This window comes from Mastomys coucha, unplaced genomic scaffold (genome assembly GCF_008632895.1).
Source record: "Mastomys coucha isolate ucsf_1 unplaced genomic scaffold, UCSF_Mcou_1 pScaffold22, whole genome shotgun sequence".
Taxonomy (NCBI): Eukaryota; Metazoa; Chordata; class Mammalia; order Rodentia; family Muridae; genus Mastomys; species Mastomys coucha.
In genome coordinates this window covers 158,160,160-158,174,054 of record NW_022196905.1, presented here as the reverse complement: position 1 = coordinate 158,174,054, position 13,895 = coordinate 158,160,160, and the positions used below count along the sequence as shown (strand labels likewise).

The following is a 13,895-nucleotide window of genomic DNA, read 5'->3' as shown; positions in this document are numbered from 1 at the left end:
AGGAGGTATTCAGTCAGACTCTCCCACCTCCTGCATACCCTGTTCAGCCCCAGCCCCAGCTGCAACCCCAGCTTCCACCTGGAACCTGGGCCTGAGAGCTGTGAGTTGCTAGGGCCATCCACATTCTACATGTGGCATGTGCATACCAAAGGATGGGATGTTGGTCCTTGGAGCTATGTGTGTGGGTTTCCAGGGCAAGATGTGTGGGCTTCTGAACCTTAGGAATGTTTCCAGGGCCAAGGGTTTAAGTGCCCCCAGGTGGGTATATGTCCCTAAGGCTGAGATATGGCTCATCAGTGACAATTTGTGGGACGTGGGATGTGGGTCCAGGGCTGAGTTATGTTCTCTGCCACCCCTGCATAGGGGCACTTTGACCAATGAGGAGTGTCAGGGTCTGAATGAGAATACCCCTAGCCCCATCGGCTCATATTTGAATTCTTGGTCCACACTTGGTTGAACTGCTCAGGAGAGGATTAGGAGGTGTGACCTTGTTAGCAGAGGTGTGTCACTAGGGAGCAGCTCTGAGATTTCACACGACCACACCACTGCTATTGACCACACCACTGCCATTCACAGCTATCCCGTTTCTCTTCCTGGGGGTTGTGTCTCAGTTTGTAAGCTTTTAGCTACTGTTCTAGTGCCATGCCCGCTGCCACGTTCTGCACCACAATGATCATAAACACACCCTCTGAAACTGTCAGTTCCTAAGAAAAAGTTGCCCCTGTCATGGTGCTTTGAAAAGTCAATAGCAACGGAAAAGTAACAGAAAGGTTCTGTGACCACACAGGCTGCAGATATCTCGGCGTTTATGGGATGGGGCTAGCACGCCACTTACCATGTTCTGCTGACAAAGCCAGTAAAACTGCTGGAACTTCTGGGACATGAGCAACTGAGCACTTCCCACAGCACTCCTGATCTTTCCTAGAACTGGGAGACACAGGGGAGATTAAGACCCAGTCAGTCATAACAAAGCAAGATCGCCTGGCGTCCAGCAAGCTGAGACCACGACGGCTGTCCATGCTTTTTTGCTGGGGTTGGAGCTTAGTGTGGATTACGCTGAGCACATCAGCTGAAGTTTCCATTCCTTCCCTGCTCATGAAGACACACAATGACACACAACCAAATGCTAGGTATGAAGGTCTTCCCACTGGGTACTGGGCATGATTTAGCTCCCTAAGGTGATACACATGACAGAATCTCCTTATTTTGGGTCCTGAGTTTATTGAGCTTTGGTGTTCAGGTGAGTCCTTTGAGTTTGGACTCCCGAAGACACCACTGACCAATACTCCAATGGTAACTCCCAATTTTGAGGAAAATGCATTGGTATCGGCCATCTCAGTGAATTCAATTAAAAACCTGGGAACTGAGGGAAACTATCTCATGGCACAAGCTGTGTCTCAAACTTAGAGGAGCCACATAGAAGGCAGTCACACAGGAAGGTCACGGCATGCCTCAGAATCAGCTGAAGGGTCACGAGTCACCCGGTAGGCCAGACTCACTGGCTGATTAGACCCTTTTGTGAGGTTAATGTCACCCGAGTAAGCCTTACTTAGGTTCCACGACAAAGGATTCCCAATACTCAATGGCTTTATTTGGCAAGCCAAATATTAAATTTAAAAATAGTAAAGAGTATGTTTTTATCTACACAAAGGATTTAATGCATCATGACAGTGTCTAGATTTAGACTGGGAAAATGGAAGGCTTTGTCTAAGAATAGATAAGGATGAAGCCCTGCCTCTTAGTCCCAGAAGCCCTTGTGCTTTCTCTTTGTCCCTTCCTGCTTTCCTGGGAATGTAGCATCATTCTGAAAACAGATGCTCCATGGATCCCTCCTCACATGAGCCTCAGAACCTCCTGGAGTCAATGGGAACCTTTCTTCCCCCGGATACTTTTGTCTCTGCCCAGCTTCCCTTACCAGTTCCAGCTCATATATCACCCCAGAACAGAACTCCAACAGCATAGTTATCTAGACGTCTCTCTCTGTCACTACTGTGTTATCAGCCTCAGTTGCCTGTGAGTTTCCCTTTCAGCTCCCTTGCTGAGCACAGACATCCACCCATGTCAAGTAACGGAAACAAATCGTTGTTGGTTTGCTGGTTGGCTCTATTCTCCCAGGCTTTTCAGGAAGAGAGCTCTGGTTAGCTCCTGTCTGCTGTGTGATCAGTTTGGGGAAAGTAGCTAGGGACAAAGGGGACAGGAATCCTGGAGTTCTATCCCCCAGGAAATAGAGGCAAAAAAAAATCCATTGCTCTGCTTTGAAAGGCTGTGCATTTCAACTGGCTACTCATACACTTGAGGTTTTATCCAGTAAAGTCAAAAGAGCTTTCTGTTCAGCAGAGGACCAATAAGCAGGACCTATGGTAGCCCATGGTGCTTCGTATCAACCCAGCCCAGCCGTTCAGCAGAGGACCAATAAGCAGGACCTATGGTAGCCCATGGCGCTTCGCATCAACCCAGCCCAGCCATCATCTCCAGAGCATGACGTTGAGATTCAGAGACACACCCTTGGTTCCTGTAGCTTTCGTCCTTGATGGCCAACTCCCCAAAGACCAGTGGTGGCTACAACCAATCCCAGGGCTAGTTCTTTAAGGACTGAGGATACATTCAGCAGAAAAGTTCATTGTTAGAATCAAGTGATGAATGGGTCTGAGCTCCAGGATCTCAAAGACTAAAAGAAACATTCCACATGCATCAGAAGCTGATAGGACAGAAGTCTTTGACCTGATAGACCAGCCGTAGCTGCTTCCATATTCTTCCTTGACGTGAGGGGAATAAAAGACAGAGAGCTCAGCTAATCGTGATGAGACAGCGGAAGATAGCACTGCAGAAACTGTAGGCTGGTAAGAAGGAAGTTTAAGACTCAGTGACTCAGAGGTTGGCCACAGGGTCACATGCAGAATGTTCAAAGCCAGGGTTCATCTCCATCATTGAATAGCATGTGCTCATGAAGTGACTAAACATTCATATTTGAGTGGGATCTCTCTCTCTCTCTCTTCCTCTCTTCCTTCCTCCTTCCCTTCCTCCCTTCCTTCTTATTTCTTTTTCCTTTTATTTGTAGATTTTTTATTCTTTAAAATTTGATCATGGAAAAATTACACGTTTGGGAAAGATTAGAGAGAAGAGTCTAGAAGACACCCATCTGTATTTCTTAAAGCGACCAGCTGAGGCTGTGAGTGACTGCACACACTCCTGAGCCACCCAAAAGCATGTTTTAGCCGAGCAATAGGCAAATGAGACCACACTGGTTTCCTTCTAGCCTCAGGAGAAGGGAGGTTCCAGGTGTTGCTATGGTGATCTCCATCAGATGGAGACAGGAAGAAAGGAGAAGGGCTGAAAGTGAATGCCCCTGGAGGTGGGTCAGATCCATCATCCCTTTTTAGAAATGGTTAGGGAAGGGTGTTTGAATTGGTGGTGAATTTCAGCTTACTTTAGATTTGGGGATCTTTGCTTATATATAATGAGGCATTGGGAGATGGGACCTAAGTTTAACCACCAGATTCCCACATGCTTCTTTATGCCTGTTACACATGGCCTGCAGCTGCTTCCTATACCGTTTGAGCTCTTGAGTGCTCACACTTTGCAGTGTGGCCTGTCCTGTGAGGTCAGGTGTAGAATTTTCTACTTGTCCAAACCTGCCACTGCCCAAGATGTTTCTAATGTGGGTTCAGGCGTGTCATGAATGGGGCAGGGGGAGATGCTGGGACAGAAAGATGTAGGTGGGCTAGACTTGGGACAGAGTCTCAAACAAACATTACACCATCTCTCATTCACACCTGATGCCCTACAAGAACGTGATCAGCAGCAGTCTTGGTGTATAGAAGATGAATACTTTGTTTCTGAAAGATAGAATTTCCGTTTCATTGTATCCTGTAACATAAGTGATTGATGATATTTAAAAGGGCACATTTTAATCAAACTGTTACTATGAAATTGCAGAAGCCATGAGTGAATGTATTTGTTGTTTTTTTCACTAACTTTGTTGCTTTAAATTGTAACACAAGACCCATTTGTTCTATAAAATTTGAAGTTTAAATACTTAATCTTTTTATTCCTCTTGAAATGGAATTCTGCTGAAGTATCCACAAAAGACTTCCATTTATAATCTTTAGCACAATGAGAATATACAGCAATTCTGGGTATGGATTAATGTGGTGCAGTCATTGTCGCAGGTCTAAATTAAGCCAGGGAGATAAAGCACACGGGAGTGCAGCTAACGAGCAGCTGCTAACGGTAAGTGAACTTGGCCACTTAGTGAATAAGAGAGATCATATCTGAGACCTATATTGTAAATAGCTCTCTGTAATTGCAGGGAATTTGAAGTGAAAATTCAATTTATTCTTTACCATTATACTTGCCTAATTTTGTCAGAGTTTCAACAGTGTCCTCTTAAGAGACAGAGATAAGGATGGGTACTCAACAGAATGCAACTTTTCAAAGAACCTGATAGAACCCTGGCCTTTGATGGACAAAAAAAATTGGCTTAGCTGCCTGACTCTGGCTTTATTTCTCATGTGTCTTGTCTAATTTCTAACTTTATGGAAATTTGCTAAGAAATCCCAGCAACATTCTAAAACTCGAAGTGGACTTTTATAGAATTTGTAGCATTTAAAAGGGTTGTTTGCTATTGACAGCCTCTCTCGGGACACCCTGGTTATTCATTGTACAGCTCTAGAGGTGACCGACTGCTCCCAACAATTTCCCTTCAGGCCCCCGGACTGTCTATTTCCCTTTTCTCTGAGATCATGAGCATCTGACTTTAGTTGCTTGGCTCCTCCCCGGCTCTTCTCACACTCTTAGGAAGACTCTGGTCTGCTGATGACATTGCCAGTCTTGCCCCCAAGCTGGGTACACCCTCTGGCCTGGCTCCTGCTGGAAGTCCACAAGCAATGGGTAGACACTATCTTACCAGGGCCCTGCTATATGCATGTTCCATACATGCACACATCCTTCCCACACTGGATGCTGTTGTTTGTGCACTGGGATCTGGTTTGCACAGAGGTGGGGAGGGCATCACTGTTCCCACTCTTGTGCCTCTTTTCTCCTCCATCTGCTCCAGAATCCTGGCCAAGTAGAGACAGGGGCTGTCAGTTTTGTGCTCCTTAACTATGTTCTGTAGCTGGGCATTCCCATCCATAGACAACTATCATCCCCTCACCCATGGAATATGGCCTGGGAGATCCTGTGCCCAGCCTGGGAGATCCCATTCTGGTATTATGTGACTTGTGACCCTGCTGGTTTTTGTCCTGACTGTGAAAGGGGATCTGGAATGTCTGATCTCTAAAGTTCTCTCTGATTACCTGGGCTCTCCGCATCCAACTGGGGAATGTTCAGGTGAGCAGATATTTGTAGACAAGAAGTCCAGCATCCATCGCAAGACCTGACTGTACATGTGCTCCTCCTGTGTGGAGCTCTTGAGATAGTCCCAGCTTCATATGCTCAGGAGATATTTAGGACGTTTTTGTTTGCTTCAGATGACTTAGCAAGTTTTGCTGTCATTTCATGTCCTTACCTATTTAGTTTAGTTAATATGAAATTGCTAAACTCTAGTTCGGCAGGAGTTTCCATTATGTCTTAAATATTTCCACTTTTGTATTGAAAGTGAGAGGCCCGCACAGTAGGCCTTAACCTGAACCAGTCTGTACTTGGCTCAGGCTAGCCTTAGCCACACAGCACTGAGTACATCTAGATCCATTCAATCAGTTCAGTGAACTGTGATTACAAAATTATAGTTGGGGCAAGAATTATTTCATGTGGTGGAAATTTCAATATTCAGAGCTCAGAGTTTTGGCTTAGTAAGCCATTTAATTTAATCTTAATTTTAAAAGTGCAGAGACCAATGACTGTTGCTAAAATAAGACCTAGACTTTGAGGTTATCTTAGTTTTAAGCATTATTAGGGAGACCCATGAACTTGATTAATTCTGGGCTACGTGTATGTGTGAATCATGGCAAGTGGGAGATAGAGCCAGAGTCCTGATTTCTGATCGTAAGGAGACACAGGTGCCCAGGAGAGTGGAACTTAGGGATGCGTCACAGCTTCTACTCCCTGTCACGGCTTATGGTGTTCAGGGGCAAATGGATATACAAGTCAAGACCATTTAGATACTGTTTCAGTGTTGGTCCTATGTGAGGCTCCCACCCCACTGCAGACACAGATCAATGCTCTGGGGTCTGGGGTGTGCTTCTAATACACAAGAAGGACTCTGAATGTTGCTGTTCATTAAGCTTGCCCACCTCCCTCCTTCCCTTTCTTTCTTTTTTTTTTTTTCTGGTTTTTTCGAGACAGGGTTTCTCTGTGTAGCCCTGGCTGTCCTGGAACTCACTGTGTAGACCAGGCTGGCCTCGAACTCAGAAATCTGCCTGCCTCTGCCTCCCAAGTGCTGGGATTAAAGGCGTGAGCCACCACCTCCCGGCGCTCCTTCCCTTTCTTAATGGTTGTTTGCAGAGGCCTGTGAGATACCACGAATGCATAGAACACACTAATTGTAATCTCTGCATTCAGAGACCCAGGAATCTCTGGGATAGTACAAAGACAACCCTTGAGAAACATCAACCCCATCGTGGTACCGAATGACACTCCTGCCAGGCAGGTGGAAAGGGCAGTGCTTAATTGGTTGTCTTTCCAAGAGAGGCCAGCCCATGGGCTCCTGCTTCTAAGCTCTGTGCCCCTTTTGTGTCCCAAGTCTCCTTTTTTGACCCCCATCTGTTTTCTGGGCCATCAGATTATGGCACAAGTTTACCTTGTCCACAAAACCACCTAGGAGTTTCCTCTCAGATCTCTGAAGCATTTTGTCCACACTTCTCTCATTGTCCTGGTGCCTTGCTCTTCCTGACAAAGGCTTCTCCTGGTCCCATGTCCCTCACTCCTACCTTCTATGTGGAAGCTTACTCATTTCTTGTATCATTTTGGCCTACCAAGAGTGGCTTGGCCATCGAGTGCTCAGCAAACTCTCACAGGGCATCACCATCATTTAAAGAGTCCAGAGGCCTTACAGTTCACCAGAAGTTACATAGCACAGTTAAGAGACTGTAACCAGGAGGCTGGGGGGGGGGCAGTTTACTCTGATCTATAGTTGGCCTAGAGGGCAGCACTTTCCCAGAGCATTGTAGTCAAGCAAAGAGATCTCACACCTGTCACAGCTGTGAGGAGGGATCCTACGGCCACTTTAGTGACACATAAGTCCTTTTGTGACACAACAGGAAATTCCCCCAAAGAGAAAAAATCATAACCCGTGACTGTGCCTCAGCCTAGACAACTTTCATACTTAGGTATTTACCGCTTATGTAAAAAGAATTGACCTCCTATCTCTGCATTTCCACAGCCCTGTCACAATGACCTTGTTTGTGTGTGTACTATCAGCCTCGGCCTTCTCCACGGACTATAAATGGCGTCTCACAGCAGTGGTGAGTCAACATGACATCCCGAGTTGGGGTCAGTGGGCCCATATTTTTCTGAAACAGCAGGAGAGGGTGGACACAGTGAGGATGTCTTTGGAAACACAGTATTCAGATACTGAAACTGTAAACATGCAATGCAAAAGCCAACGTAGGTGTGGGCAAGGCTGATGGGGAAACCCAGCATGGGAGTGGGTGGAGTGGGGGTGATGGGGAACCCCAGTGTGGGAGTGGGTGGAGTGGGGTGATAGTAAACTGCAGTGTTGGAGTGGGCAGGGGTGATGGGGAACCCCAGTGTGGGAGTGGGTGGAGTGGGGTGATAGTAAACTGCAGTGTTGGAGTGGGCAGGGGTGATGGGGAACCCCAGCACTTGCCATGCTCTGCTGCCAAGGTCACCTTCCATCTTACCATATCAAGCACTAAGGCACATATCAGACATGCATAGCATAGAGCTGGCAGACAGTGCATGGTCAGGAAACACTGCCTTTAAAGGATGTATGTATAATCCATGGGAGAGGTATAGCATAGACATGGAAAACAAAGTAAGGTGGCATGTTAGTTTACAAACAGATATGCAAAGGCAGGTCAGAACCTTTAGAATGTTCTAGAATGACATGAGTTCAAATGATGTAACTCTCCTGGCAAGTGACATGGATGGCTTCAGACATGCACATCCCTCCTTTTGGTTGACAGATTAATGGATTCCAAAGGATTGAAAGAGAAAAAAAAAATCCAGGAGTCCCACATTGGTGTAAGAGAAAGGCTGAAGGCTAGCCAGAGGAGGACCTAGCTTGGAAGGAAGAGACCTTGCAGGGGTCTGATGGCTCACACAGACACACTTATATCTTCTGGGTTTCGTTTCATCTTTTCTATGAATGTGGCATTCAGCTACAGAAGAAGCTGAGAAAACCCAGGGGCTCCCTCCTCCTGATTTAGCCCAAATTGACAGAATCCATTTTTCTTGATCAGTTTGCCTACTAATTTCAGAAGTGGTGGGTTTATGGACAAAAACTATTCCTGAATCCTAATCATCCATCCCCATCTTTGTTTTCCTCCCATCCCCCCACTTTCCTCCCTATTCTCTTTCCTCATCTCTTCTCTCCCCTCCCTCTAGGCTCCTTCCCTCCACTCCCTGTCTCATTCTTTACCCCCCCCTTCCTTTTCTCTCTCCCCTGTCTGAGTTTTTCGCCTCCTCCACCCCCAACAACCACCCTAGACTCTGGGAAGCACGTTTCCACATTACACCACTTGATTCTACTTTCTGGTGCTAGAATTCTTCAAGTAAAAGAGAGGTAGGCAGAGAGGGAGTCTTGCACACTCTCTGTGGAGAAGCAGGGACTTGAGAGCCTGGGGGTTTGGACAGGCCTGGGCATGCTCAACTGAGGACACTGTGGGTTAAGTCCTTCTGCACCCTGCAGTGGGGAATTCCTGCTCAGCTTCAGTGTTCCTTGGGCATAATTAAGTTACCAGGGAACTGGTTAGTGGAGTATGAGGTGAAGCGCACCACAGGGGAGTTAGCACAGTTCATCTCATATCCAACCCACAGAACTAGGCAAAACAAAACTGAAAGACAACCATGTCTCGCAGAGCACTGCTTCTTGGGATTGAGCGGGGGACAGCAGAGAGCATTTGGCTTTCATTTGCTAGAATGTGGAAGGGATGCCCCCCTACTGATATTGTCACTGGTTCAGTTGCTTCCCTGAGAAGTTACAGTCTAACATGCTGTGGGGAAAGTCAAATTCTTACTTTCTTCCGAGAGGTCATTCTCCTCTGCTTCTCTCTCCATCTCTTTGCACCAGCCTTCCATCCTCTTCGTCTCTGTGTGCAGCAATTTCAGAAACCAGGAGCCATCTCTCCGGCATGGAGACATCCTCCCTGTCTCCACTGTGTCCAGGGATGGCTCCAGCCAGGGATCTGGTGGTGGCAGAGTAGAAGTGTCCACCTGTGTCCTGTAGTCCTCCCTGTAACTGAAGAGGCCCTGCGTCCGCACAGTCCTCAGTGCCCCATACTGGGTCGGGGTACTGGGTTCTGAATGTCGCTGGAAGGAGGATCCAAACTGCAGGCCCTTGTCCTCCATGCTGACATGCCCAGAGAAGCCCTCCAGCTCTAAGTCAGCCTGCACAGCTGCGGTGACACTGTTAGAACGCTTGAAACGGCCATGCCTGGAAAAGGAGAGAAGGACAGAGGAAAGATACAGCCTTGTCCTGTAGTCTCATGAGGACATCCCCAGACCCTCATGGGGACACCCCCAGACCCTCATGGGGATATCCCCAGACCCTCATGGGGACACCCCCAGACCCTCATGGGGACACCCCAGACCCTCATGGGGACACCACAGACCCTCATGGGGACAACCCTGAGCCTCAGCACTAACTCTCACAAGTCCAACTCACTGTGCTTGAGGGTCACTGTGAGGAACACAGGGTGTGACAAATGAATGGTCTTCAATATCAACAATTCAGATTCTAGGTGGCACCCATTCACCATTCAAGTATATTGAGTGGTAAGAGTGGTGTTCCATGGCTCCCTTTATTAGAGCAGTGGATCTCAGCCTTCCTAATGCTATGACCCTCTAATATAGTTCCTCAGGTTGTGGTGACTCCCAATATTTTGTTGCTACTTCTAACTGTAATTTTCTACTGTTACACATTGTAATGTAAATATCTGATATTCAGGATGTCTGATATATGACCCCCATGGGGGTCATGACCCATAGGTTGAGAACCACTGCTCTGGATCCATGCCAAGTTTATGAACTCTGGCCCATGCGTAAAGCAATGCCCTCTGTAGATCCTTAGGTTTTCTTTGCAGTCCAGATCTCTCCTGTTGGATCCCAGGTCCCTTCAGGAAGGTCACCCCTCCCCCCCACCCCCAGCACAGTGCCTAGGTAAGGGCACACGCAGCTTTCAACTTAGAGCCTGGTACTTTCTGCTGCTGTGTAGTTGGCAATGTTCCTAAATGCCAGGAAAACAATTTCTCTGCCCTGGTTAAAAACCATGTCATAGCCACAGATGCACCCTGGTGTTCTATGCTTTTAGGTAAAACTTCTGAAGTGAGAAGGGCATATCTTGTATCTGGGCTCCCCTCCCTCTGCCTCCCTCCCTCCCTTCTTTCTATCTGTGTTTTTCCCACTTCGCCCTCATTATTTTCAACATTGTAAGGTGAGAAACACGTTTGCCTTGCCCCCAGCCTACTCTCTTTTTGAGAAAGGATTCTGGATAAAGGACTTTGACCTCCCAGGGCTGTGAGCTATGATGCTATTTTAATAGGTGGTAAATTACTTTGAAAAGAATTATTCCCTTTCCTCTTACAAAAACAAGGCATGACCCATGTACATTCATATTTGAGTGATGAAGTATAAATGAATGGCCTGTCTCTGAAGGCAGAATGAATTACTGATGGCCAGTGCAAAGAGACTGGAATCTTGCAGCCCAGTGTTTAGCAAGCAGCTGGCTTGGGTGACACAGCCACTCTGAAGGGGGGTGGTGGTGGGGGGAGTTACCGTTTTTCGTCTTCTACTTGCACACCAACGGAGTGGTACTCCCGTAGGCCTCTGCTCTCCGTGTCAGAATCTGTGGCTGTTTCTACCTAATTCAACACAGAACATCTCACTTTAGACCTGAGGCATGGAATCTGGTCAGTGACTATTTTCTTCTTGTTCATTTGCTGTAATCGATTGTGTATGTGTTTAATTAATGCAGAAATGCACTTGATCCAGTAGAATCGGATAGAAAAGGGAGAGGGGGAGGGAGAAGGGTAGGGCGAGGGGGAGGGAGGGAGGGAGGGAGGGAGGAAGGGAGGGAGGGAGGGAGATGCACATTCATTTCTGTGTAATTATGTGGCTACCAGGGTTTCATTGAATTTTACATAACTCCTTGAACTCAAGGCTGTACTTGAGTCTTTTAGACATATGCAGATAAAATTGTTTAGTCAAAAACAAAAACAAAAACAAACAAACAAAAGAACCCAGGGCTTTGCTGGGCCGCATCTTTACAGGACTTGGACCGGCTTATCACACTCTGCAGTAAGTCGAGGACAGTGTGAGCCAAACACAGCTAACAACGACAGATAAGCAATTTAAGAGGAGAGTACCAATGGCTTCAGCTGCATACAGAAAGACACAGGAAGGGACGAGAGCACTTTCGGGGGCCAGGGAAGGAGGGGAACCGGGAAGCCTGTGGCTGCTGGGATGGCCAGGAGGCTGCTCAAGGTGACAACAGCGACAGGCACCCTCAAGAGGCTCCTCATGGTGGCCCTAGCTGCTCAGTTCTCCCGAGCCCACCAGGCAGTTTCATGATTGTCAGCTATGGGGAACTGTTATGTAATACATCACCAGGTGGGAAATTCTGTGAGGCCAAGGCTGGTAAAGCCGTGGAGATCTTTCCTAGTGCCAGACAGCATCCTCTTTTCTCAAAACATCATCTGACAGAGCTACAGGACGGTTAAGCCCAAATTCAAAAGCCATACTATAAAGACACATTTTTTCTTAAAAATTTAAGTCACTACCAGGAAGAACAAAGCAGTTAACCCCTTGACAGTGTACCCTGTGTGTTTGGGAGGAGAAAGCACTGCCCCGGGCTGGTCTGTGATCTTGCATCTCCAGGCCCCATAGGCCACAGGATGTGGTGGTTGTGGATATGTGTGATTTGATTGACCAGGAGCCAGATACCAGTTCAGTGTCTTAAGCTTTACCGCTGTTGTCCACGCAAAGACCTCAGGGTATTCCTAGAGAACCGAAGGTGAGTTCCTTGCCAAAGGGCACTCAGCTTATTGTATGCAGTGCCAGGATCCCAGCCCAGGAGCCCTTGACCTCAGAGCTCTGATTTCTACCCCTCACAGCCATGGGAGTCTCAGAACTCTTGAATTTCTAACAGCCAGATCAGTGTTGCTGGTTTCGACAGCTGGAAGAAAGGAAGGGTCGAATGGAGGAAGAAATCTAGAAAGACAACCTGAGAACTTCTTGCTCGGGGTCATGAAGCTTCTGCCTCCTGTGGTCTAAGTGGTCATGGTCCCATTGAATCGTATGTATTTTACTGGACATGTAGATTACTGATACTTCAAACAAAAGACCTGAATATAACCTAATAGGTTTAAAATAATATGTCAGGACACAGAGAACTACCATGTATTCATTCATTCATTCATTTATTTGGCTAGGATTAGAACGCAGGGACTTGCTCTATCTGTCTATCTATCTATCTATCTATCTATCTATCTATCTATCTATCTATCTAGCCATCCTTACATTCTAGGCAAACACTCTACTATTAAACTCCATTCCAGTCCTGCCTTGTATTTTAATCATATCATATAGATTCCTATGCTATGAATGCAATCTAATTTACTTACTTAGTGTTCAGTGGAGGGTTAATTTGGTTATTTCTAGCTTTCCACCATACCACGTTGTTCACGATGCTTCTTATATATCTACCTGGGAAAACTTTTGGGAATATCTCATATGTCCCTGGTTGTTCAGTCATCTATCTATCTATCTATCTATGTACCTACCTACCTAATTTCTAGACATGATCTTACTGTGTCACCAAATCTGGTCTCAACCTTATGATTCTTTTGCTTCAGTCTCCCTAGTTCTGGGTTACAGGCATGTGCCTTCATGTCTGGGTTTATACTGCCAAATTTGAGAGCTGTGTAATCTCAGGGAGATTTTGAAGTGGAAAAAGTACATACTTCTGTCATAAAACTATCGAAAATAGTTGTCTAATTTACTTCACTCCCTGGAATGCAGCTGAAAGAGATGGTGATACACTCTGTCCCATGCGAGGTCTGTGAAAGGGTTCTTTTGTAAATCGATATTCAGTTATGATGACGGATGCCCTGAAGTTATCTAAATGATGGTTGTAAAGTTAAAAACATCAAAAATGCCTTAGATAGAATTAGGCTAAAGTTCATGGATTGGCAGGCCATTATTAATCATAGTGTGGGGAGACATACATATACTCTTCTGTGTACATATACACATACATACATACATACATACACACACAAACAATACACACATACACAGACAACACATACACACACACACACACACACACACACACACACACACACACTAAGGAATGAGATCCCCCTCAACCCACCATTTTTTTTCCTAATGTAAGTAAGTCACTTTTAGGGTGACAGAGAGAGGGAGAGCTTGAGGGGGGGCTCCTGCACACGTTCAGGTGTGTTTCAAACTAGTGGGACGACCACTAGGAAAATCTCTTTAGTTCCCTTGAACCTTTGCTCTGAGGGATTTGCAGCCCCTTAGGACAAACAACAATATGAACTAACTAGCACCCTCAGAGCTCCCAGGGTCTCAACCACCAACCAAGGACTGCACATGGAGGGGTCTGATTGTTCTGGCAGCACGTGTATAGTAGAGGATTGCAAGTTCGATCCTCAATAGGAGGAGAGGACCTCGGCCCTGTGAAGGTTCTGTGCTCCAGTGTAGGGGAATGCCAGGGCCAAGAAGTGGGAGAGGGTGGGGTGGCAGGCATG

At 46.5% G+C, this 13,895-nt stretch overlaps 1 protein-coding gene and 1 long non-coding RNA gene across 4 annotated transcripts in view; one reads left to right on the top strand and one right to left on the bottom strand.

Annotated features, from left to right (window-relative positions):
- Positions 1-13,895, bottom strand: part of Dlgap2 (DLG associated protein 2) — a 663,305-nt gene that overhangs the window by 12,650 nt on the left and 636,760 nt on the right. For all 3 annotated transcript variants that reach the window (XM_031339174.1, XM_031339172.1, XM_031339173.1), the window contains 3 exons: positions 10,897-10,982; positions 9,141-9,556; positions 836-927 (listed from right to left, as the gene is read on the bottom strand). In XM_031339174.1, coding sequence (XP_031195034.1) covers positions 836-927; positions 9,141-9,556; positions 10,897-10,982 — 594 coding nt within the window. The remainder of the gene's footprint in view (positions 1-835; positions 928-9,140; positions 9,557-10,896; positions 10,983-13,895) is intronic.
- On the top strand, positions 7,192-12,512 carry LOC116068960. The gene is made up of 4 exons (XR_004109775.1): positions 7,192-7,268; positions 7,360-7,403; positions 10,944-11,030; positions 12,234-12,512. It is a non-coding gene; the product is annotated as an uncharacterized LOC116068960 (long non-coding RNA).